This window comes from Acartia tonsa, chromosome 4 (assembly GCF_053477335.1).
Source record: "Acartia tonsa isolate MP-2025a chromosome 4, ASM5347733v1, whole genome shotgun sequence".
Taxonomy (NCBI): Eukaryota; Metazoa; Arthropoda; class Copepoda; order Calanoida; family Acartiidae; genus Acartia; species Acartia tonsa.
Window position 1 is genome coordinate 24,274,272 of NC_137263.1, and position 25,791 is coordinate 24,300,062.

Below are 25,791 nucleotides of genomic sequence, written 5' to 3' on the forward strand. Positions count from 1 at the left end.
TTATTAATTTACCCTTTTTTTCTAAGGTAACTTTGGTTGCTGCTACGAAAAATATCAACAGCAAAAATCAACTTACTATTTATAAGATTTCATGTTAATTTACTACCAGGGTCTGATAATTTATCTATCTTACTTGAAAGAAGTTCAAAATAATGATATACTCTGCAGCCATCAAACTCGACCTTTATTTCCAATATTTTCTCCAAATTTTACTTGTTGGCAAAGATATTTAAAATTTAATTCTTTTCTGTCTAAAACAAAAAAATCTATTTTACATGCCAATCTTGTATATGGTAGCTAACTTAGTCTTTAAAATCATGTTAGGCTGTGCTAGATTTTTAAAATTCATAATTACCCAAATCATATCTTTTATAAAGATAAACGCACAGAACAAAAAAGCACAATTGTTGATATTTATTTTTATAATAAAAAAATTACCCATTATAAAAAGCTTTAATTAGAAACTGCTAGTACACAAATTTCATAATGCCATTAGGGGGGGGGGGGGGGTTAATGCAACCATCTCGTAAATGTACAAATGGCACTTAGAATTCGAATTTTGATCTGAAATTTTGCATGAATAATCCTTGGTAGGTCTATTTTCCCTAAATCGAAAAAAAACTTGGAAAAGAAGCGGCTGGCGGCTCAGCCGTTTTGCCATTTGTTGGGTATTTTCAAGGGAAATCCATTACGAAACCTCTCTCCACATAATGCTCTTTTCCGCTCTAAAACGTTTTCAAACTGTTCTAGCCGGTAGTTGCTGGTACTAGAAATCTAAAAATGTTTTTTTTTGTATCATTTTACATAATTTAAAGCTAAAATGTGTTTCAAAAAGTTGATTTCTACGTTAATTATGACAGATTTGCCATAAAAATAGCCAAAAAAAACAGCTAAACGGCGAGCCGTTAGCCGTTACTTTTTCAACTTTTTGTTCGATTTAGGGAAAATAGACCTACCAAGGATTACTCATGCAAAATTTCAGATCAAAATTCGAATTTTAAGTGCCATTTAAACATTGATTACGAGATGGTTGCATTAACCCCCCCCCCCCCCCCTTACTTCATATCAATGTAAATAAATGGTTGATTGTATCATGTCAAATGGCTCAAAAATAGCTTAAAATCCCAGTTTTGGTCCTTTGAATAGTTTTATATAATCGTCCTTAATGTGCCTTGTCTTTTAATCTAAAACATTAAGTATAAGGGAACTATCCACGAACGAGAGCAAGTGATTCTAAGCACCTTCCAGGATTGATCCATAGTATTTTTTTGTGAATATACTAGGATTATGTTTGATATTTGGTTTGTCAACTAAAGAGTTGGGTTTTACCATGGTTTTATATGAAAAAAATTTTGAAATGTTAATCGTTTTTTGATGCAATATCATCAAATGATAAAATAAAATAACACGGCAGAAAAACATTATATAAATGCTGTAAATTGTAAAAGTACTTTAATTAAACTGTTTAAAGTATTACAAGTTACCAACCCTTTTTCTAAAGATACATTTTTAATCAAAATAATATACTTATGTGTCAAAGCTTTTAAATAACAGTTTGAACTCACCAAAGCATTTGATGATATTGCTAAAAAAAAATACTTTACTTTTCAAAGTTTTTTTTTTCATATAAAACCATGGTGAAACTTAACTTTATGGTCGATGAAATATTTAACATAAACCTAGTATATTCACTAAAAAAAATACTATAGATCAATGCTGGAAGGTGCTTAGAATCAATTGCTTTCGTCCGTGGATAGTTCCCTTTAAAAAGAATTTAGTTTAATATAAAGTAAAGAAAGGAACACGTAATAGACTATTGAAATTGTAGACTAGAGCTTATAAATAAAAATATGTAATAAGTGTGTAGTTCATGTATTTATGTAAAAAAAAATATTTTATTGTTTCTTGATCAGTTTTCAAATCGATACAATATTAGAGTTAATATGTGTGATTTACAAGCTGATTAAAAGATTTTTGTTTTAATATATTGTAATAAATAAATAGTAAAAATTTGTTCTTTTTCTATTAACACTGGAGGGAATTAAAAAGACGATAGGATATTTGTATCGATCACGTACAGTACACGTAGTATTATATCTTGGGCGCTGAAAGACTTGCAATATTTTTGAAACCTTATCTTTTAAATCACATCAGTTTTGTTAAGTTTTAAAAATAGAAAGGAATATTCCTACATGTTTACTTAGCATATTATTCTACCTAGTAATTAAGCTTCGTAATTTTTGTGCAGCTTGACTTTACAATCACGTTTGTCATTTTAATTACAATTTAAAAGAAGACCTAGTATTTTTTATCACAATGCTTATGATTTTCTGGAGGAAAATCGACGATTATTTACTTGGATCCAATATTTTCAGGTTCAGAACAGGGATTTAAAGGTATAAGACAATTGTCGATAAATTGATATACATTCTCAATATTGATACAAAAAAGTACCTCTTCTGCAGATTAGAATTAGTGGTTGAAACGTTAGGACACTGAACGTAATGAACCAACCAATTAAAATTCAATACAAGCTTGTTAAGCCAACGAATAAGAAAACTATGTTATAAAACTTCGTGGACTAGTGCAATAAACAGCCCAATGTTCCCTCCCTCCCTGAGTTTTGAAACAATAAAATAAATGTATTTATTCTTAATTTTAGAAATAAAAATCCAAAGATGTCTGATGAAAATGAATATATCGTTGAAAAGGTTCTGGATAAAAGGAAGGGAAAGAATGGCAGGTAAATATGATGTCTTTTTTTACAGGGGTGTATATTTATTTTTTTCCCTGCTGCAAAAAAGATATTCTCCCATCCCCCCTTAGTTTAAATAATAAATATAACAGTATTCATGATATAAATTTGTATTTCACTATGATAGATATTGGACATACTAAGAAACATGAGATAATTCTATAATACAAAGTAGAATGATGTCTGTCCCTTAAGATCTCGGTAACCACTTAACCGATCGGAATATACCTACTGTTACTGTGGTGGTTTTAGGCTATTTTGTTGGGGGGTGGGACACCCCCCCCCAAAAAACAAAAAAATCCCTCCCCCATTTTTTTTTTTTTTTGTAGGAGATATCCTTGGTCTTTTTTTTGTAGAAGATTTCCTTGGTCCTTATTTTTTTTACGAATTTCACTTTTTTTATCATCTCTTGGGGCACAGCCCCTAGAGGCTAGGGGCGGAGCCACTAGTTTATTATAATTCAATGTTTTCTTTTAATATTAGCTTTTTTGCCTTAGTAGTTTTTGCCTTTATTCTCCCCCGACCTCATATTTTCATTCCCTTCTCTAACTTAGCCGGGGGTCCAAAGCTTTTTTTATCAAAGTAGTTATAAGTTCATGTCTTATCCTTACAATCTAACTGAACAATAATATTTTAGCTCTACAGTATCTCTTTATATGTTGCTCTATAGCTGCGTTTAAATCTACATTTACGAGGGATGCTTTCTATTTAATGACCATCGAACAAGACTTCTTTTAAAGTTTTAAAATAACTTGTTTTTTTCACCCCGAGGGGCCCTATCCCTATAGGATACCATTGATCTTTGCACGGCTCATATAACATTTTCTTTACTTAACCCAAAAATAATCATAAGATGTACGGAAAAAAATATGTAATAAATTGGTAATAAATATCATGAATTGTATTTTATTTTTTAAATTCAATAGATGTAAAAAGGACTAATTTTTTATTTTGTTTAGAATTGAGTATCTTCTAAAGTGGAGAGGTTATAGCGAGCAGGTAAACTATTTTTTCATCAAATGGTTGAAAAAAACATGCGGTAAATATTGAATATAAAACTCGTATCAGGAGGCACATAATCAAATCGATTAAGAGAAAAGTTTATAGTAATTTGAAAGAATAAATTACTAAATCCCAGTTCATAGCTGTTAAGAATTTGTCACAGATGTTAACTTTAATCGGGCTTAATGGTCTCTCTTAATTTTTTTTAATAATATGGCTTTTTTTCTTATAGCAAGTATTTCACACCTGGAATACGATTTCTCTAAAATTATTAACCCTCTCTTTTAGCTATAATTTATGGATGTGCCTATGAATTTTTAACTGACTTCATCAAAAAACCAATTTACCCTAAAAAAAATGAATTGTTAAATAGACGTCTATACTTAGTAGGGTTGGGCCGGATACTTTTTTGGCCGGATACCGGATATCCGGCTGATTTCAAATGCCGGATATCCGGTAACCGGCCGGATATCCGGCCAACGCCGGATATCCGGCAAATATCCGGTTATCCGGCCAAATTACCGGATATACGGCCGGATAACCGGCCAAATTACCAGATATTAAAGTAGTAAAAAAAAATTTCTTCAGAAATCTTATATAAATTTACATAAAGTTAAACTTATTCAGAAAAAATGTTCTTCTAGCTTCAATAATAAGAAAATTATAGCCATTTAAGATTTTAAAAAGCAGAGATTTTTGGTGTAAAGTATAAAAAATTATAGAGCCGGATATCCGGCCCAACCCTAATACTTAGCCTTACTTAACACATTTAATATTGGACGTAGAGGTAAATTCGAAATCCTTAATTATTCTGATTACCAATAATTACAACTAATTCCAGGACAATACGTGGGAGCCAGTGAAGAACCTGGATTGCCTGGAACTAATCCAGGAATACGAGGAGAATGTGGCTTCCAGAACTGGGTAATTCTTTCTATTTTTTTTAAAAAGACTACATGTGTTTTCATGAAAAATAATACCCTAATAAGTAAAACAACAAAAATAAGATTAGATATTTATCGCATCGTATTATAATATATATATAGACAGCTTTGCGTGGATAGAAAAAGAAAAAAATATATTCATACCCATTTTGTTAGCTCTAAGCGGCGAAGGCCCGTACTTACTAAACTGGTTTATACTTCGTGATTTTCATTTTATTATTCGTAGAAAATTGTCTGTAATACAATACATGAATTTTCAGTATGACTCAGAAATGCGTTTAATCTAGCGGATATTGTTCGGTTTTGTAGCAATACTGGAAAAAGTTTTCTTCTTATTTTACTCTCCCTGTATCCTTCTATATTTTCAGATAAAGGAAGGATCACTGTCAATAGAATTATTATATGATGTTTTGATTAAAATTGTAGCAAACTGTTTCACTTTTATTTTTATTACAAATAATACAGTTGATATTAATATTGTACATATTAAGTAATTTTTTAATGGGGGGAGGCGGATGATACACTTTTTGAAACCAAACCTAAAACTCAAATGAACTCAACCAAAAAAGATTTACAGCGTTGACATTTGGCATAAAAGTTACTTTAGTGAGGTTTAATATAAAACTAAAGAAATGACAGCGGAACCGCAGATCTTGCCGAAAACCGCTGTTTCTCGCAGAAATTATTTTTGCCTTTTCCACCAAATTAGACAATTTTGAATCATATGAGACAAACTTGGTTTTCTCAACCAACAAATCCTTTTATTTGAACTTTTCAGCGAGATCGGCGGTTCCACCACCTTTTCTTCAAGGTTCCACATTGTACCCCACTAAGCCAACTAACATTCACAATTTCAGTGTTGTAAATTATTTTTGGTTTGGTTAAGAAGTGTCTAATCTGCCTCTCCAATTTCATTTGCCTAGGTCTAGTCGAAAAAGCACTCAGGGGAAGTCTGTTAAGGTAATAAGATTCTTTTTAGAATTATTGGATTTTAGGAGGGAGGGTGTTTTATGCCGACAAAAAGTTAAATTTCTGTGTGAAGAAGATGGGGTAGGGCAGGAATAGATGGGAATAAAACTATGTATTACTTTAGGTTAAAATCTTTCTAGTATTCTATTACTCAGGATATTATATTTTTTTTGGTTCTAATCTCTAATACAATTTTTGTGCTATCAGTGGTTTAATTATGAGCTACATTGCAAAGTGTAAGGGAGGTAGAAAAACGCATATGTAGAATATATGATAAGAACTATCCCCCTATTAATTTCAAGAGGTGGAGAGAACCTATTATATTTTCTCTTGACCTATTATTATATCCCGAAAAAAACTTTGAAATATTTAGCTGCCCATGGGATTTGAAAGAGGACTGAAACCCGAGAGAATTCTTGGAGCTACGGACAATGGACACGAACTTCTTTTCCTGATGAAGTGGGTTGGCTCTGACCTAGCAGATCTGGTGCACAATAAGGAGGCCAGATCTTTGTGCCCTCAGGTTATCACCATTTTTTTATCCTCCCTAGGGACCAGCAAAACTGGAATTAATCTAATAATTTGTTTGTCTTAATAATCCTGTACTGTTTTGAGATTATGTCTCATATTCAGTTTAGTTGGAGGAACATAAATTGAATTTTTCCTGTAAGTAGACTTGTTCCTAAAAATTTTATTTTAGATAAATTAATTTTTATAAAACCCTCCAATGCAATGTTTTAATATTTTCAATCTCAAATATGATTTTTTAGCTCCTATTGGATTTTTACGAAGAGAGGTTGACCTGGGCCAATACCTTTCAGATTCCAGACCTACCGGAAAAGGATGGACAAGACAATGAAGATGGTAAGATTCTTATATTAAATTAAATGAAATTATATTAACCAGGGTTGCAATGAAAACCATCTTTTTGTGTTCGGATTTTTTGAAATCCGTAAGAAAAAAACTTTAAGTCCTTCCAGCGTTTTTGGTGACCTTTCAACTGTCTGAAATGTTTGTCTTACTTTTGTTAGCATGTTTTAGGGGGAAAGACAGGCTTATGACCTTGTGAATAGGCCATTTTTTTATTGTGCGTTTTCTTGGGTCTTTAAGAAAGAGAGCAATTGCTTAAAGCACTGACAATTTTTAATTTACTTAGGTAATAATTTTTGTCAATAAAATTATGAAAAATTTTAACTTCAACTTACATTTTTAAATAAAAAATTGAAAATTAAACCGAGTTGTATCTTAAATCATTTGGAAAAATTTTCAGGAAATAATTGCTTAAAAGGGGAAAAGAGTGTTTTAGATTTCTTGTGTTTGGTTTATTTATTTTTTTAACAGAAATATTTTTAGATTGGAAAACACTTTTCTGTCCTTATAAATTCTTAATGTTTCTTGTAGAAATAGATTAAAGTTGCTTTCAAATGGATTCATTTAATTAAAGATTGAAATAATTCGATATAAAATTTTGATGCTTTCACACAACGTTCTTGTTGAGCACTGTTAAACTTAACTACCTACTATTCCCCCACCCTCATTTTTATATTTTTTAAAGAAATTAAAAATAAGGAGTGGGGGGGGGTGGTAAAAATTTCTTTCCCTATGCTTAACCTAACATAAAGCATGAAACGAAAAACTACCTCCCCCTCCTTATTTTCAATTTATTGCAAACAGTGCTCCACAAGGTACTTTGTCTGTACGCGTCTTAATCTTAGATGAGAACCCTGCAGTAGAGGACAAGATAGAAGAAGATGGTGACAAGAAAATGGACAAATAAACATCAGCCAACACATGCATCTTTTTTTTGTGTACAGAGAACAAATAATTATAATGTTAAATCTTAACCAGTGTAACAGTTACCAAGTTTTTTTAACTTTAAAATATCAATACATTTGTACCTATATGATTTTTATTCTGTAAATAGTTTATAACTAAGAACATAGTAGTTTTGAAAGTACGTTTTCTCCTTTTTTAGACATGCAGTATAAATAAAGATAAAAAATCAAGTCTTTCCTCGTAAAGATGCAAACTATTTCAATTCATCAAACTTTGATCCACCTATGGTTAGAGAAGTCGCACGCCGGTTTTTGTTAGGATGCAATTTAAAATTTTAAAAAGAAATATATACATTACTTAAAATTAGGTAATATATATGTATTCTTGCCAACTTCAAGTTTTTTGTTCAGCCCCCTTTTAAATATCCGCTGCCTAATTTATTTATCATCGTGGGTTTTTTTTGCTCTTATTTTCTACAGCCGCAACGAGTGGATATTACATGAAAAGCATTTTGCGTTTTTTTAATACAAGGACTTGTGCCTGATTTACTTAGCAAATTGGATTAAGGACTTAATTTTTCTAAACGTTTTATATAAAAATGATTTCTTTGTCATATCATTATTATTTATATGTATTATATCTGTTTATTCATTTTATTTGTTATTATGTTTTTTGTACAAAATTATTTCTCAAAAATACTTGTTACTGTAAGGAAGTCTTACAATTAATATCTTAAAATATTAAAAATCTATTTTTACTGTGAGTATTTATATAAATAATCTTTTTTAAATCATGTTATATGAAAATTATAAAGTATTGTTTTTTTTTCTTCAGAATTTTAAAAAATGTAGTGCTTAATGAGTTCTAACATCAGGTTAAGTTTTTTTTTAAAAACTTCAATATACGATAATATCCAACTACAGCTAAATTCTCATTAGCCGCAAAGCTACTCTATAAGTGTTTGTGTTGTTTTAAGCTATACAATACTGTAAGGAATATGTTTTTTTTTATTAAATTGATGAACTATGCATGAACGAGAACAATTGATTTTAAGTACCTTCTAGCAGTGAACCTGGATATTTTTTAGTGAATATACTAGATTTATGTTTAATATAGTTATAATTTCTAAAACAAATAAGTTTTACCATAGTTTTATACAAGATAACACCTCTTTTTCTAGGTATATTCGTTTTACTAAAAAAAAATACTTTAGTTGGAACAACAGTTTGAACTCAACAAAACATTTGATGATATTTCATCTAAAATGCTTATAATTTCTAAGTTGAATTTTGAAAAAAAAAACAAGGTGAAGCTTAGTTTTTTTGTCGATATAACTATATTAAGCATAAACCTAGTATTTTCACCTTAAAATACTCAGGTTCGCAGCTGTAAGGTGCTAAAAATCACTTGCTATCGTTCGTGCATTCTTCCCTTCAGGTATTAAAAGCCTAGCAACCGCAACAGCTTTGCTTTTTGAAATTGGAAGATGTTGTGAAGACTACAATAACAGCATTATGGTCTAAAGATTCTACCGTGGTGTTTAATATTTTTAGATATACGCACAATAAATGTGATTACAAAGGGGAAGGGCGTATATGTCACTTTTGGGAACCAGCACAAAGGTACAAAGATACAGTTATGTGACTTGCCTGACAGTTGCAAAAATATAATATAATATGGAATTAGAAAAAAATTGCGGTATGACTAGTACTGCTGTTTAAAATACCATTATATCTGGTCTTGATAGTCAGTAAAATTAAAGGGAAACATTGTAGTTTTTCAAAGTTCCTTATTGTATCAGTTTAAAGGAAATTGCTGGAATATCCCAGCGCTGTAACTCCTTTTTTTAGTCGAGTTCCTAAGTGACACTAGGCCTCCCCCCCTTTGGGGAAAATAAAATGCCTCTCTTAAAAGACTTAATTATAGGTGTTGCTGATTACATTCTTGGCTGTTGTTTTTATGTCGGTCGCAGCATTTTAGTTACGCGGATGAAAAATTCATTGTTTTGGTTCAAGCGATTAGGTAAGTCAAATTAGATTTCTTATTAGGAAATGTATTTTATTTTTATTTTCATCCTTGTGTCCGTCTGAAACTTACTTTTTTCGGGGAAACGTGAATTTCTCGACTGTTATGTACATAGAGTTTTGAAAGAAAAAGTGTAATTTTTTACTTAAATTAGAGATAGAAAGCAAAAATAGTAATATAACAAATTACAAACAACTTCAGTTTTGAAATTTTCTTGGCTGCTATCAAGGATAGATAGCTGAAAATTTCTCTTTTTGTCATTTTACATTTTTCCCGCAATTCTTAATCAAATGATATATTTTTTTGTATCTTAATTTTAAGTTTCATGGTGATGATTCCCCCGCTCTCTATTCATAATTTTTAGGTGTGTTGTCAAGGCCTGTTATTGCTCTTTTTATTTTCGCTCCACAGAGGATACACCAATTAAGACGCATTCATAAGTTATTTTGAAATTTATCAAGGTAAGGATTAGAGAGAAATATATATTATTTATCATAAGTGAAATGGGAGGGGCGGGTGGGGGGGGGGTGTAACTAACTATATACCTGTAAAGGACAACTAACCATTTAATTGCAGAACTTTTTTTGCAGATGTTTATGAATGTTACAAAGTTGTGTCTTTTATCACACAAACAACATATAGAGTTAGACGGATGGAAGTTTACAAGCTTAGCTATTCTAACAATCAATTCTAAAAAAAAATCTCGAAACCTTTAAAAGTATGGTGAAGGTATATTTTTTTAAGTAACTGAAGAGGGGTGGGTAAGAAGGGAAGGAAAAGGGGAAGGGGGTTGTGGGGAAATTTTGTCAGAATAACATTACCTTTTCCCTTGGATGTATAGAGCTCAGAATGTGGGAGGGTCAGAAATGGGAATGGAGGAATGATATAGGTTATTTGTGTGTCATATATATATACATAAATGCGCGCATCCATATGTTCAAGAAGGGTGGGAGATGGACATTTTTTGGGATAAGATTTGATATAGAAATTGAAACTTACTTTTATGGACATACTATAAGTATTGATTAGTTATGCTATTAAAATTTTTGTCCAATTTTATCTTACCTCTATATACTATGCCTAGTGACAATGGAATTTTTGTTTAGCTCCACAATGAAGAGAGGGCAAGAATGGGCGGAAGGAATAGCTTCTTCAAGCACACAGAAGTCTCCTAGAATAGAAACGAATAATCCACAGTCACAAATTGCGGCTGGTTCGTATGATGTAGACTATTTTAGTCTAATGCCAGATAGACCTTATCAGCGGGTAATTGGGTTTTTGAGCCTTGGTGATAAGAAGAATCTAAATTTGTGCTCCAAGGCTTGTTCTAGAAGAATAAGAATGTTGGGTGACAGTGTGCAAAATTGGCGAATAAATATAAGTTCTAATTACGAAGAAACAATGATAACTTTGATGACAGCTAAAATAAAAAACATTTCTGATGGCACAATTGACAACATTCAGCTGCATCTTCAATTTCATGACCAAAAAGATATCATTGTAGCTGACAACATGATCAATCATTGGAAGAACAATATTGTTGATTTAACCATACCCATCTCTCCCAAACATATATTTCTGATGGATCCAAATCTGAAATTGCCTAATCTAATGAATCTAAAGCTTACTGATGTTGGTAATAGCAATGACTTGTACGATTATTTGATCACTGGAGAAGTTGTTGAGAATGCAAATACGATTGATGAACACAGACCAGATAAATTAAAAATATCAACTGATTTTGTTGAAAAACATGTTGGCAGTCTGAAATCACTTTGTATTGGAAATGTTCCAGTACAAATAAAGAAACTGACCAAATTAGAGAAATTTTCCATCAACTGTGGAGATCTAAATATGTTTTCATCATACTTAACAGCGACTAGTCAGACGTTGGTGAATCTAAGTTGGGGATGGAGCATACCACCCAAACTGCCTGATCAATTTATTCATCCAGAGTTATTGAGACTGAAAGAGCTGACACTCAACAATATTCCTACAGGACTTGTAGGGGCTATACTCAGATCTTGTAGAAAAACTTTGCAGGTTCTGACAATTAATGGACAAAACAGAGCTTGTGGCGGTTATGGAGGCAACACACTTGCAATTTTAGATCTTCCAGTTGTAAAGTTAGTTGCTGAAGATATTCCATCTGGTATTCTAAATGAGCTTCTACACGCGTCAAGAACAACCCTCCAGGAGTTTGTATTGGGTAATGAAGGGACTTGCTTTGAATATCAGGATAAGGAACTTCCCAACACTCTAACCTTCTCAAAGCTAATCATCTTTAAGTGCTCTTCAACTCCAGAAATCTTTTCTATGAGTGTTGTCAAATCTGCCAAGAAGACACTGAAACACTTCAGTTACAATAGAAATAATCTAAACATTGGTACTCTTCATGGCGGTGTAAAATTACCCCTGACACATTTTCATGCTCATGATCTCAGTTACAGGTTCATCTTACAAATTGTGAAAGCGTCAAAACTTTCACTTGAGGAATTGACCATTAGCCTGTTAGAAGAAAAATTCAAGCTCGGCAACACAAAACTAAATTTGAAACGATTGAAATGCTCCCGCACAAACAGTGATGTTGTATTTTCACTGATATCCGCTGCATCAGCTTCCTTACAGCACCTTGAAGTTAAGAAAATCCTTTATGATAATTTACCTGTGATCTGGACAGAAAACATGTTTGTATTGAAATACGTATACCTGTCGCTAAATCATAGCTGATCATTTTCGCAAAAAAAGAATTAAATTAGTTTTTTCCCTTCCTATTCACAATTTACATACAAAAGGGTATAGGTAATTTGTTAAGATTAATTTGATTATGTTAGTAGACATTTGTAAGATCTTTCAGGTTGAGTTGGCTAATCATTGATATCTAATATAGAGGTCAAGATATTGTTTTTCAAAGATGAACTTTGAATTTTTTGACAAATTTTTCAAAAGTTTAACTACAAAGAAGGAACCAATGGGGGGAGGTGAGAGTTTTTACACATTTGCGTAAATGGTAAGTATAGGCTTTGCCTTGGGATTTGGAGGATAGGTTATTTGGCAAAAATGTTTCCTTTTGGGGATTTAGTATCCCTATTTTAAAAAAATGGATTTGGTCTTCAGGTTTAGGTCCTGCAGGCCTACAGGTGGATTCTGCGCGGGTAAATAAATAAATAAAATAAGAAAATAAGATAGAACTATAACGTCTTATAAAACAAAAAATGCTATTTTGAAGATGGTATTAACTAAATCGAAGAAAAATTTTAAGTAGTGCTCCACCTTCATGTCCTGTAGGCCTCTAGGCGGATTCTGGATAGGTAAATAATAAATTTATTTACTTTTCAAGATGATACTATACTAATTACAAAGTAGCTACTTTGTGAATAGAATTAACTAGTTTGAAGAAAAAAAATATTAAATTAAGCTCCAGGTTCAGGTCTTGCAGGCCTCCAGGTGGACTATACTTATTCAAAAAATTGCTACTTTCTGGTGGAATTAACTATTTTACAGAAAAATGTGGGATCCAAATTCAGGTACTGCTTTTTTTTTAAAAAAAAGGGAAACTACATCCCTAAAGAAAACTTTTTGCTCAATAACCAATCCTCTAAGTGTTAAGACAAAACCTATACTTACTGTTTATGTTTAACTATGGCCCTGTAAAACGTATTTCAATATAAACCTGTTTCTTGTCCAGGACACAAGTAAGAGTTTTCAACTACAGTTTGGAAAAGCTTCAATTGAAAAGCTTGAAGTGCGAATTCAACTTTAATTTGTCAAACCCTATTGTTTCTTCTGTAATAGTTTCTTCTTGTGATACTCTTGAATCTTTAAGCTTAACTCACACGGGATCATTCCATGACCAAGTGAGAAGTGAATTTTTATTCGATGATGAGCAGGTTAAATTTTCCATCAATGGACTCACACAGATGCAGTTGAAGAATTTTCAATGTAAGAATGTTCCAGCCACAGTGGTCTCTTCTGTGATTGCATTCTCGGGTTATACATTACAAAGTCTGGAGCTTATTGGTGTAAAAAAGCCCGGTGACTTTACATTAGCACCTAATATGAGCTTGCCTCTCAGAGAATTTAGTGCTACAAACCTCTCACCCAAGATTGTTGCTGACATTATTACAAGCTCATGCTCAACTTTGAAAGTCCTAAAACTAGATAGGATTAAATTAGTAGATGATGACAATCCTCTTTTACACCAGAATAGAAACAGTTTTAAGTTGGAGGAATTGACCATTCTAAACTCATCTTCCAATGTTGCAAGGCAATTCATCACTGAACTAATATCCCCTCTAAAGATCTTGAAAATTAAAAATGTCAAAGGTGAAGACAAGAGTGATGTTTTGGTTCTAATTTCAAGATACAAAGAGGCGCATCCATTTTGCCATGTTGATACAAGAGATGAAAAATCGGCATTTTTTGAGGATTGGATGTGAACCTGCTAAAGTTGTATCTGTATGCATGTGTATCATTTAATGTGCATATCTTTGAATTTACAATATTTTTTTTCTTTAAATATCTGCAAAGTGTTTGGATATCAAAGAATTATTAATTCTTATTTTTTTCAGAACTCACCAAAATGAATAAGTACAATTTTGTGAATTCTCAAATATTGCCAAGATACTTCATAAATTAATGATAAAGGTAAAACAGTTCTTTAAAAAAACAAAAAAAAACGGGGAGGGATAATTCATGAAAAGGCAAGACATTTCCAGTTACAGATTCTTATGTTTTTGTTAATGAAATATTATTTTAAAAGGTAGAATTATTTCTTACTGTGCCTACAGATTTTGCTAGTTAATTTCTTATGATAGTAGATAAAAATAAAGCTTTGGCGTCCTCTGTTCCGGAAAAAAATATTTCAGCAATCTTTAAGAAGCTTTTCTTTAATCAGTCATTTGCTTCAGACAACATAAAAGCTTACTTCTGTATTTTATAGACTTTCGCATGCATCATACTATTTGGATATCATCACACAAGAAACCAGATACACAGCCTAGAAGCTGCCAAAGACCAACAACTCAAAAAGTCAAGTCGTTTTAGAGATGGTTTGCTTAGTAATAAGGTTATATTTTTTTTATATCAGGAAAGTTACTTTTTGACTAACCTTTCTGTTCGTCTGTAACACTGAGGAAGGGGGGGGGGGGATTATATTTACTTAAATGCTGTATAAAATAGACGGTTTATGTTTTTTTTGTGAGAATATTTCCCTTACCAACGCTCTTCCAGTATACTTGTTCTGTTTGTCTATCGGTCATGCTTTAGAAAAGTTTAGAATACTTTAGGGTAAATGAAATTAGATTATTTAATTCGAATTGTTATCAGAGTAAAAATAATGTTTATTTAGTAAAACTAGATTTTAATGTCTTATGAAAATTTTCTCTATAACATACTTGTTTCGGCTGTATCTATCTGTAAAGCTCTTTAGGGCAGTACAATTTTTAAGACAAGTTGATTGCTTATATAAAGAACATCGCTACCTTTGGATGTTGTCTTTCATCCTCGGCTCATCACAAATATTTGGCGACAATGGCTGTTTAATAATTCTGTAACCAGAATCTTAACTCCGGGTAATAAATGTAGAAGGTCTTAAGAATTTAAATGAAAATAATTAATTTTCCAGAATGGCATTAAAACCGAATATTATCCGCTGCATTAGAACCGTCTACAGCCATACTGAAAAATCAAGCATAGCATCGTATTACAGACAACCTTTCCACGAATATTGAAAATTTACATCATTAAATTATTACCAAGTTTGTTAGATCGGACTTTTGGCCCCTCGGGGCTATAAACGGGTTTCATTTTAATATCCGCGGAAAACTGTCCATAGAACGTGTCGATAAATAACTATTATATATAAGTAGGTAATTGAAACATTTTTTTAGAGAGAACTGAGAAGTGTAGCAGAAATTAGGCAATTTTATCAGAAGTAATAAGAATATGTGTAGGTAGTTCCAAGAGCTTTTAAAAATGCAATTTTACACGGATATTATTGGATGTTTTCATTGGAGGATTTTTTTCTCAATATTTTTCATTTCGAAGATTTTTCAAAACATTAAGGTAATGTTTCCACTACTAAAAAAAACAAATAATGTTAAACCCTAGTGTATAAAAATCGCATCAACGTGTTTTTTGTTAGTAGTGGAAACATTTCCAATTTGACTCTCTTATTTCTTGTTTCGTCCTGCATGATTGTAAATAATAAAATTGAAATAGTCACTTTTTCATAGACATACCCCTTTATTAGAAAAAATGTCAATCTTAACATTTAAATACTAAAATAAAAGACATTAACTAAATTGGATCTATTTGATTTTTTAAAGTATAGTATTATATCTGTCTGTATGTCAGCTATGATCTCGTAAACAGCCGTACTTAAAGTTCAACAATTTTCAGAATTTTTTATTGTTCCGGGGCAGGTTTACGCTTTTGTGGAAGGGGGTTGTAGAAGTTCTCACTTTTGGCAGTTAGATGTCCAGTCTATGTGTTGAAGTAATAGGGTGTTTAAAAGTATGATTTTGGATTTTTTAAAAATCTATAATCAAATATCATCAACCATAACAAATAATGATTTTATTTATTTTTGAATGAAACGTACTGAATTAATTGGATTTAGATTTAAATAAAAGATTTATTAGGCACATAAAAATCATGACATTGGAATATACATATATATGATTATAAAGGTTATTTATTCGCCACCAATAATGATAATATAATCACCTCCATAACCTCCATCCAAATCTTCATCTCCCCCAGTAGCAGAATAGTAATCATAGTCATCCTGGCCAGCACTGGAGTCTTGTATACTATTATCTTGAATTTCTGCATCAGCCCCACCACTGCCTAGTACAGCTACAACGTCATGACCTGATTCTATTGCACTAACACGCGGACACCCAAACCACCATTCTCCTGTGCGTCGAGGAAATTTGGGACTACCGTCGTCGACATCAAATCGCAGGTCATTGAAACGCCAGTATCTGCCCTCCTTGAAGAAGTAGGTTTTTCCATTGTCCCACTGTAGGGCTGCATCTAGGTTTGATGGGAGTCCCCAGAGCTCCATACCACGTGGATATTTGTCTCTCTGTACAAACGGGTTCTTGGTTGGGTCAAACTTCCAATAATCATTCCCCTAGAAAAGTGAATTTGAATTTTTGGAAATTTAGTTCTGTTCTGTTTATTTGTATAACTTCTAAGATCGTAAACGGCTTGACCGGTCGTTCCACAACTTTGAGGGATGTTTAGGATTAATTAAATTCTGGATTTAGTTTATTTTTGGGGTACAACTCCCTCCTTAGGAGATATGGCCGCTAGAATCCCCGCCCCCCCCCCCCCCCTGCTTTAAAAACTCAATCTTTTAGTTTTTATTAAAAGGTGCAGCAGTCTTAAAAATACCTTTGTGAAATAAATTTTGCCATTGCCACTCCAGACAAAGGCAGTGTCCAAGTCCCCAGGTATTCCGGGAAATCCAAGCTCAATGGGTTTTGGGTATCCAGGCTGATCATCTTGGTTCTCAAATTTCCAGTATTCTGATCCTGTTAATTATGTATCAGTTATCTTGACTTCATTTAGATGTTAGAAAAATATCAATTTAATATGGATACTAAAAATTACCTTTGAAAAAATAAGTAGCTCCTGATTCTTGCCAGGTAAAAGCTGCATCAATATCATCTGGCAGGCCAGGCCAATCTTCTGAAATACTGCGGGGATATCCATCTGCTACACTTTCAGATGTCAGCTTCCAGTACTGGGAACCTATCAATATTCATTTTTTTGTTAAGAAAAAAAGAATGTTTTTGTTTAAGATAATGAGATAAGCCCCAAGGTGCCGAAGGCACGGGTTAAAAAACTGGTTTTAATCTGATGATTGTACATTTTTATATTCCTAGAAAGCTGTATATAATACAATGCTAGACATAGTTTTTTTTTGTATGGATGAGAACCGGTTCCTATCCACCGGATTCGAATGAATACGAGAAAATGTATTAAAACTAAATCAAAGTCAACCTTGAAACACAAAAGTATTGCCATCAGCAGTTCTGACAATGGCATCAACTTTAGCGTCTCCACACAGAGTAGATGCTCCTTCGGTTTCTGTTGGTGAAGGGAAGGTGACTCCAGTGGAAGTTGTGGGTGCTGGAGTTGTTGGCCGTGGTGATGGCTTTGGCTGTAAATAGTTTTATCAAATATTTTCAGAATGTAGAAGTTTATTATCTAATGCTTTGTGGTGCTAAAAGTTGAATATTGATGTCAATTAGGTTTTAACCTCTACTAAAAATTATCAAAATATAAATTGAACTTTCGATGCATTATATCAGGGAGAAAGGGAGTCGAGTGTTTTTAGATTTAATATTGAATATTAATAGTCTTTCATAATCTATACAAAAAATGCTTACTTTCATTTTGATTACTATTATTATTGACATGGAGACTTACTTGTGACTCTCCATATAGAGCTTGGATTCCCCTAATGTCATCCTGATCTAGCTTCAGGTTTGGCTGCCAACCTTTGTAGAATGGAGCCATCAGAGCACTTGAGGAATCACTGTGAGACAAACCAAGACTGTGTCCTGCAATAAACAATTTTGTTAAATTAAATGATGTTTGTCCTGTTGAAGCTGAGGGAATAGTTAACCACCGGATCGTTTGGGCTCTGCTTAAATATATACAGGACATGCCATTAGTCTACTTTTTATTCATGTGTGTGTGGGCTGGGCTTGGACTGTCTATTCCCTGAAAATTAGACTATTTTATTTGAAAACAAATACACAATCAACCCTCTAGACCCCACTTGAGTTGAAACCTAGCCTCTAGTACAGTATATAAAAAATCAAATATGTAATTAGGATCCATAATAGTAACATTTTGTTTAATTAATGGGCGTTATCCTCTTAGAAATTTTTTTTCTATTTTGATAAGGAAGCCGAGCGCTGCGGCCAGAGTTCATAGTTCTGTCGGGGGGGAGGGGGGGTACTCAAATTTTTAAACTTGAAAAAAAAATTTCTAAGAGGATATTACCAATTAATAATAGTAGATTAGGTAACAGAAGAAAAAACTGTATCCATTGTATTATGAACATTATTATTATCATTATTAGAAAATAATCATAAATTATATTTGCTACAAACCTATTTCATGTGCCATTGTTTGCAGCAGATTAGTTCCTCTAAATGAATCAATAGTCCACACTTCAGACTCATCTACATGTATATCTCCACCATACTAAATCATACATTTTTTCTAAGGGTTTGTTTTCAATTTAGCAGTCAAATTCTTTTGCAAAACCTTGTAGGATAGATTAATTTTGTCTCTTGAAAATACCACCCATTATTTCTCATTTTAAGTAAATTTTTCAAAATATAAAGGTGCAAAAAAAATAATTTACCTGAGGAAAATAGGCATGTGCCAGAGTGCCACCTGGACCATCAAATGGATCACCATCTCCATGTTCATACTTCTCAAACCTTGAAAGGCTCAAAATAAGCATTTTTTTTCTAAAAAGCGCCATAGAATCTGTTTTATACATAGAAATATGCCTGTAATTTTACATTTAAGTAAAATTTCCCAAAGAAATGTAAAAAAAATTTAATATTAAAATCTGTAGGTATTTTTTGTATTTTCATTTTAAATTAAAATCCTTTCGCTGCTCCTCTACTTTGTGAAATTGCATTATTAGGAATTTTATATTTAAACAAGGAATTGATAATTTGTCTCTAAATTTGGGTATGGTCCCTTTCGTGGCAACTCCCCTTAAGAGGTGTTTCTTTGTATTTTCACAGTAGCTCTTTTCCTATTTCTAGCCCCGCAGAGTTAGCCCCCCCTCCCCCCGGCTTACCCTGCGGGGCCAATTCCTAACCCTGAGGGGCAATCGCCTAACCTAAAATAACCTATCAAAAGCTATTTTTAAAATACGACGAATCGGCCGTTAAGGGGCGTTTCTTCGTATTTTCACAGTAGCTCTTCTCCTATTTCTAGCCCCTGCGGGGGGGGGGGGGGGCTTTGAATGTTTGACCTGATATCAATATGAACAGAGCCACTAGTTCTTCTCTCAAATGTGAGACTTGACACATCTTCCCATAACTGGAAAGCTTGCTTTATTTCTCGATCAATTTCAGCCTTACTCAAACTAAAAGAAAAAAAATTATCTACATTCAAATATATGCACTTGAACATAATATATTAATTTAGCACCAACAATCATTGGGAATTTAAAGGAGGTTTAAATAGCTTACATACAATCAGTTCAACTGATGGTTTCAACTATTAAAACATTCGATATTTTGACCATTTGATTTATAATTTTGTTGCCGTGTTATTTGAATGGCCTGGTACAAGCTGGATATTTAGAAACATGGTAAGTATGATTATACCTGGTACTAGCTGGATATTTAGAAACATGGTAAGTATGATTATACCTGGTACTAGCTGGATATTTAGAAACATGGTAAGTATGATTATACCTGGTACTAGCTGGATATTTAGAAACATGGTAAGTATGATTATACCTGGTACTAGCTGGATATTTAGAAACATGGTAAGTATGATTATACCTAGTACTAGCTGGATATTTAGAAACATGGTAAGTATGATTATACCTGGTACTAGCTGGATATTTAGAAACATGGTAAGTATGATTATACCTGGTACTAGCTGGATATTTAGAAACATGGTAAGTATGATTATACCTGGTACTAGCTGGATATTTAGAAACGCGGTATGTAAGATCGTTCTTTCTCCACTTTCCTCCTTGAAGAACATACCTAGATTTTAACTTAACAGTTGCAAATTGTCACAACATACAAACATGGCAATTAAGATTTAAAAATATTTAATTATGTTTAAATTTTGATAGTTTACCTTTTCTTTCTTCTAGCAGTAGCTCCGTGACCAATAATATCCTTGACTCCACATCTTGGTGTGTTCATTAACTCTACAGTTTTACTGTCTAGAAGTCCTGTCTGGTTTAATCCAGCAAATGCCTAAACAAATATTATTAGAGGAAAGATACTTTACAATACAATCTTGTGTGTGTGTACATTGTCTTTTGATGCTTGTTTTAAGATATGTTAGGATATTGTTTTATTGGTCCAAATATTGTACTATTAAATTAATAAGAAAGTAACTTTTTTTGCTGCATCTTTTTGGACATACATGTTGTTAGTTTTAGCCTTTATGAGGTTATACCTGGAAATCCTTCACAGCTTTCAGTAGGTATTGATCCAATTTATCTTCTGTTAAAAGTGCTTGGGTTCCATTTTGTGGTTGGACGTATCCGTATTTTGTCAGGTAGTACAGCGCACTAAATAAGAAAGTAAATAATATATATTTATCGCATCGCACTATAAGATAGCTTTCAGCGAATAGTAAAATGTTTGAAATCGTTAGCCCTGGTTGGCCGAAGGCCTGTGTTTTGTATAATATTTCATAATTTATTATTCGAGAAAAATTGAGGTTTAATCCAGCGGATATCAAATAGTTTCTAAGCAATACTTGAAAAGGTAATTTATTTAGATAACCAATCTATCCACATTAAAATTATACAATAATTTGATATTTATGCCCATAAAGGGTTAGTGTATATGAAAGTTATAAATGACAAGTTGGCAATTTTTCTTAGTACGTGTATTAGCTGAATCCTGTCTTTATTCTCTTAGCATTACTTTTTACAAAATCATGATTAAACAAAAAAAAAATTGGGTAGGTAATTTTGTTTTAGGACGATTTCTCTTGGGAGGGTGGTTGTACCCTCCCCCCCCCCCCCCCCAAATAACTATAAACCTTCCCTGGACTTATGAGAAGCTACACTGTAAAGGATAACCATATCAGTTCATTGATTAGCGAGATTATTCTGATTATCCTTGAAGTAAAAAATGCAATGTAATTAAGACAATCATATTTAAAAACCTATACAGATCCTACCCTGATAAATTAGACAATATAATATGATTTTTAATTACAACACATTAATAAGTTCTTTGATAACTTCACTTTCTCCCCATGAATGTAATAGTGCTTATATATCAAATCTCTGCTATTAAGTTGTATATTTCTTTATGTAAACTCTTGGTATATATTTGAGGTGAATAGCTAATTTTGATAGTTGGGGTTGTCCTTTTCCTCCTTGGTCGAAGGCACTATTTCGGGTTAAAAATCAATGTAAATAATAACAAAAAATTTAAAATTTCGGGTATAGTCCCTTTCGTGGCAACGCCCATTAAGTGGCGATTCCTTCGTATTTTCACAGAAGCTTTTCTCCTTTTTCTATTTAAAAATACGAGCGTTGCAACGAAACGGTCTATACCCAAATTTCTCTTTATAATGCGGTCGCTATTTGACACTTTTTGCATTTAATTAGCTTAATTTGATAAAATTTACAGGCCATTATAAATGCTTTTAAAATCGCGGCTGGCGATCCTGCCTTTTAAAGAACATTTGAGTTTAAATTTTTTTATCAATTTGAGTACGTTGAGCTTCAAGTAAAGAAGTTCTAATAATTCCAGAAATCTTCGGACAAGGTTTAAAATTTAATAACTTCTTTTTATAACCAAATCGATGAAAAAATATTCATTAAAAAAATCTTGATAAATAATGGCCAAAAAACAAATTATAAGAATTTTGAAGTGTGTAAAGATTTGCATTGGCTTGCATTACATTGAATACGATTATGAAAAATATTTTTTGTGAGTAAGATTTGAATGTTGAAAATTTAAAACAGATTAAACGAATTAAGATCAATTGAAGTTAATTTCACAATATCAATAAATATATTTTTTAGTGAAAAGGGGAAATGGAGTACAAATGTATTTTAAGTTGTAAAATTTTAAGTAAATCTTGAATGTACATTCTACTTTTTGTCAATATTTATGATTTATACGTTACGGACTGTTAGCCAGTCTAAACTTAGTGTATTCCTCCCTCCGACTGGGTAACAAACATAACATAACCGTAACTTTCTAGGTTTAAGGTCTACTCTTACTGTAGCGGGGCAAAACCCACCAGACAACCAACTCTTTGATAGCACGACTTTTGCCTTTAAGTCCTCCTTCTCTAATGACACGCAACTGACATAGAAGCAGTAGGGACCAATTTTACGTCTTTAGTTTTGACGCTTTGTTAAGACGAGATTCGAACCTAGGACGACGAGCGGTTGCACTACGTGTTAAGTCACGATAGCGGGTTACTTGTCGACTCTTAAGCACACCTTTTTCATCGCCCTATCTTTGATAATATTAAAATTTCCTTTTCTCACATGACTGATATAATTTTTTGTCCAAAATATTTTAATTTTATATCGACTGGGCTTTTCTTCGTTGTTACTCAAATGAAAGCTCTGAATTATAAGAACAAAGACCATTACGTCAAAAAGTAGCGTATATAAAATAAAATGATCTAACATCAAAAGAGTAGAGAAAAGGAGAGAAAAGAGAAAGTAAGAAAGAAATGAGCGAAGCTTTGTGCGCCCTATCGTTAGGGTAGCCCACTATTTTTCATTTTCTTTACATTGTTAGAATGTTGAAGCGTTAATAAGAAGAATCTAGCCATTATAGCATTGCAGACAGAAGGACAGGCAGACAGACAGGATCACTTCCATAATAGGTTCGGTAATAAAAATATAATTTAAACTTTGTGGTACATGATTGGTCAAATTTTTCAGTAATGCACTTCAAGTCAGTTTGTTACCTGGTTTTAGACTGTCCTTGAATTAATGTCGGTAGAAAACCTAAAATAAAAGTTTATTAATCTTTTCTGTCCTTTGTCATATATGTAGCAGCTATAATCAACTTAAGTTGATGTATGTCTCAAATTGGTGGATTATGGAAGGTCAAATCTAAATGATCTATTAAAGTTAGATTTTCATTGTTGGGAATAAACGACGCCTTTTAAGGATGTCTTCTTAAAAATAAATAACTCTAAATCAAGTAACCGATCCTCTTAGTTTATTTCTACCTCTTTGTATTTTTGATTTTTTTTTTGTCAAAATGTACACCAATAACAAAAATGCAGCCTTTCAACGAAAAAGCTTTATCATTCTTTTGATTCATTTTTTCCAGTTAAATGATTTTTGTGCTTTGATTTTTTTATGGAGCTTAAATAATATTTCTATCTTGCTCAATAAAGTTATTACAAGGATAATTCTGCGCATAAGAAGCGCTGTATAATATAGACACTCACACATTTAAAATTCCAAATGAAACTCTAAAGACAATTAATATAATAAACATAAACTATACATTACATAGATGTGGTTATATTTTAAGGTTAAATTTATTTTTTTAAAGCAAAGCTTTACGCCCGTACATTCCTCAGATAGATCTCTTAATTCATTCCGGCATTTTAGATTTGTCCTTTTGATTTTAAACTTGTCAATTATGATTCTTTAAACATTTTGGTACGATTAAGAAAATGTAACACTACATAAACATTAACAGAAAGTCCATTTTAAACATGTTTTTAAAAAAAACATATTACCATCAAATTTTGAAATGATATAGTTTTCATTTTAATTTGAGTTATATGATTTTTAGGACAATACAGTACACAGTATTTATTCAATTTTGCAACAACTTTAATTATTTGTTTTGTTCTGCATAAGTACTAAGTTCTGACACTCTACAAGTGTTAATATTTGTCCCACAGTCTGATTTTAGAATTTAGCTTTTATGGATGTTGTCATCCTTGTTTTCATAACTTTAATTCTTCCTGTGCATGAAATTATTAGTATAATTTAATGATCCTTATATAAAAGTAATAGGATGTCAGTTTGGTAAGGGTCTCGACTTTCCCCATCCACCTCAAGAAGGTCACCAGTATAGCATCTTAATGCAGCTTGTACCAACAATGAAATTAATTCGTAAAGAAATCACGAAACCTAAGCTGTCGTTGGGGGGCAACACATTGTAAAATTTACGACCTCTCCATTTGCCCCTAAAATATTATTTTAGATTTATTTCGCTTGTTGGTTATACCTCATTCCTGATATTGATGCAAATTTATTTTATAGTCACTTTGCTTATGTTACAAAGCTTCCCCTCCAACCTCTAGGGTCGGTGCTCCTAATAGGCAAAAATCTCCATATAAAACCTGCATTCTATATTTAATTATTCTTGTGAAAAATTTACATAGATTTTTAAAAATACTTCTAAATGATATTTAATATTAAATGTAACGCTTTGCAACGATGCTTTTTTAGATGTCATCCTTATTTTCATTTATTGAATTCTTCCAAATACAAAATTTTATAATATTTTGCATTCCTATAAAAATTGACACAAAACGATAAGACATATCTGCATATCTCCAATCCCTCGTCATAATTAGAGGAAAGCTTAATTCATCATGTATTGTCCTATCTTTGTACAATAGACATAATATATCTAGATGGCCCATCTGACCCACAAAATTCGTCAAACTTAAAAAGGAAAATCTAGCAGAAATGTTTGTTGTTATTTTCTAGATTCTTGTACTATCTTACTTTTTATAATTTTCTAAATTTATACATTACTGACAAAGGATGAGTCATTTTGATAATCAAAGTAGGCATGCATAGGCACGCTCTACTTATTATGGAGAATTAGAAAAGGCCTCTTGCTTTTTTTAAAACCTATAATAATTAACTAGTTTAGGAACTATCAAGATTATGAAATAAATTGACGGTAGCTATTCTATAATTAGGGTCAGTCCGTCCGTTCGTAACGAATAGTTCATATCGTTAACTTAGGCATGAGTTGTCCTATCGATTTCAAACTTAGCATAGTGATTCCTGTAATAGTAAGATACGATTTAGAACCGTGTCAACTCTATAATTGTTATCAGAATGTCTGTAAGTCTATTTCAAATATTCTGTTATTTAGCTTTTAAATTCTAACATTACTTTAAAATTTTTATCCTATTGAATTTACGTTTATAAAATATAAAAAGTAAATGAAAACTAACTTATGAAAATAAATAGAAGGATGCGCATGGCTGAACTTTTAATGCAGTGCACAGAAATTTTCATTTTTATACTAGCAGGCACATCTGTACACTCTCAACAGTCACTACTTACTAATAATAGTTAATACTAAAGCTATGGATATATAGAAAGAGCGGATATAGTGTAGTAGTTGTCACGGATATAGCAAAGGTAAATTTATATAAACTTACGACTAATACTTTTTTAATAATGCAAGGCGTGTAAACAGAATTTATTTTGATAAAAGGGTGTGCACTCAGGGAGGGGGGGGGGGAATTAAACTTTGTAGGCAAGGTAGGATGGGGCGTGAAGGTCGCCGAAATGTGTTTTTCTTCCACTGTCTATAACATTTTTTTGGG

General features: G+C 32.2%; 3 protein-coding genes and 2 long non-coding RNA genes across 6 annotated transcripts; 4 read left to right on the forward strand and 1 right to left on the reverse strand.

Annotated features, from left to right (window-relative positions):
* The first annotated feature begins 1,059 nt into the window (after window positions 1-1,059).
* On the forward strand, window positions 1,060-2,010 carry LOC145316532 (uncharacterized). The gene is made up of 2 exons (XR_013878562.1): window positions 1,060-1,223; window positions 1,758-2,010. It is a non-coding gene; the product is annotated as an uncharacterized LOC145316532 (long non-coding RNA).
* A 612-nt stretch (window positions 2,011-2,622) lies between these two features.
* On the forward strand, window positions 2,623-8,282 carry LOC145316530 (chromobox protein homolog 5-like). Of its 2 annotated transcripts, XR_013878560.1 has the most exons (8): window positions 2,623-2,743; window positions 3,715-3,754; window positions 4,599-4,681; window positions 5,625-5,661; window positions 6,044-6,193; window positions 6,441-6,534; window positions 7,386-7,612; window positions 8,000-8,282. XR_013878560.1 is itself a non-coding variant. In XM_080157103.1 (7 exons), the coding sequence occupies exons 1-7, from the start codon at window positions 2,679-2,681 to the stop codon at window positions 7,445-7,447; spliced, it is 531 nt and encodes a 176-aa protein (XP_080013229.1). In that variant the 5' UTR covers window positions 2,623-2,678; the 3' UTR covers window positions 7,448-7,624. The 2 variants fall into 2 exon arrangements, 1 of the variants encoding a protein (XP_080013229.1); XM_080157103.1 differs by lacking the exon at window positions 8,000-8,282 and having other exon boundaries at window positions 7,386-7,624.
* On the forward strand, window positions 8,279-14,044 carry LOC145316527 (uncharacterized). Its single transcript, XM_080157099.1, has 5 exons — window positions 8,279-8,320; window positions 9,373-9,468; window positions 9,836-9,932; window positions 10,578-12,158; window positions 13,160-14,044. The coding sequence occupies exons 4-5, from the start codon at window positions 10,585-10,587 to the stop codon at window positions 13,908-13,910; spliced, it is 2,325 nt and encodes a 774-aa protein (XP_080013225.1). The 5' UTR covers window positions 8,279-8,320; window positions 9,373-9,468; window positions 9,836-9,932; window positions 10,578-10,584; the 3' UTR covers window positions 13,911-14,044.
* Window positions 14,041-15,531, forward strand: LOC145316531 (uncharacterized). The gene is made up of 3 exons (XR_013878561.1): window positions 14,041-14,118; window positions 14,414-14,539; window positions 15,363-15,531. It is a non-coding gene; the product is annotated as an uncharacterized LOC145316531 (long non-coding RNA).
* A 557-nt stretch (window positions 15,532-16,088) lies between these two features.
* On the reverse strand, window positions 16,089-25,558 carry LOC145316529 (stromelysin-1-like). Its single transcript, XM_080157102.1, has 13 exons — window positions 25,414-25,558; window positions 23,161-23,200; window positions 20,665-20,779; window positions 20,338-20,459; window positions 20,166-20,240; window positions 19,493-19,606; window positions 18,866-18,944; window positions 18,609-18,702; window positions 17,917-18,050; window positions 17,488-17,647; window positions 17,095-17,235; window positions 16,876-17,015; window positions 16,089-16,612 (listed from the first exon to the last, which is right to left on the reverse strand). Exons 1-13 carry the CDS (start codon window positions 25,475-25,477, stop codon window positions 16,169-16,171), a joined length of 1,722 nt encoding a protein of 573 aa, XP_080013228.1. The 5' UTR covers window positions 25,478-25,558; the 3' UTR covers window positions 16,089-16,168.
* Between the last annotated feature and the right edge of the window lie 233 nt (window positions 25,559-25,791).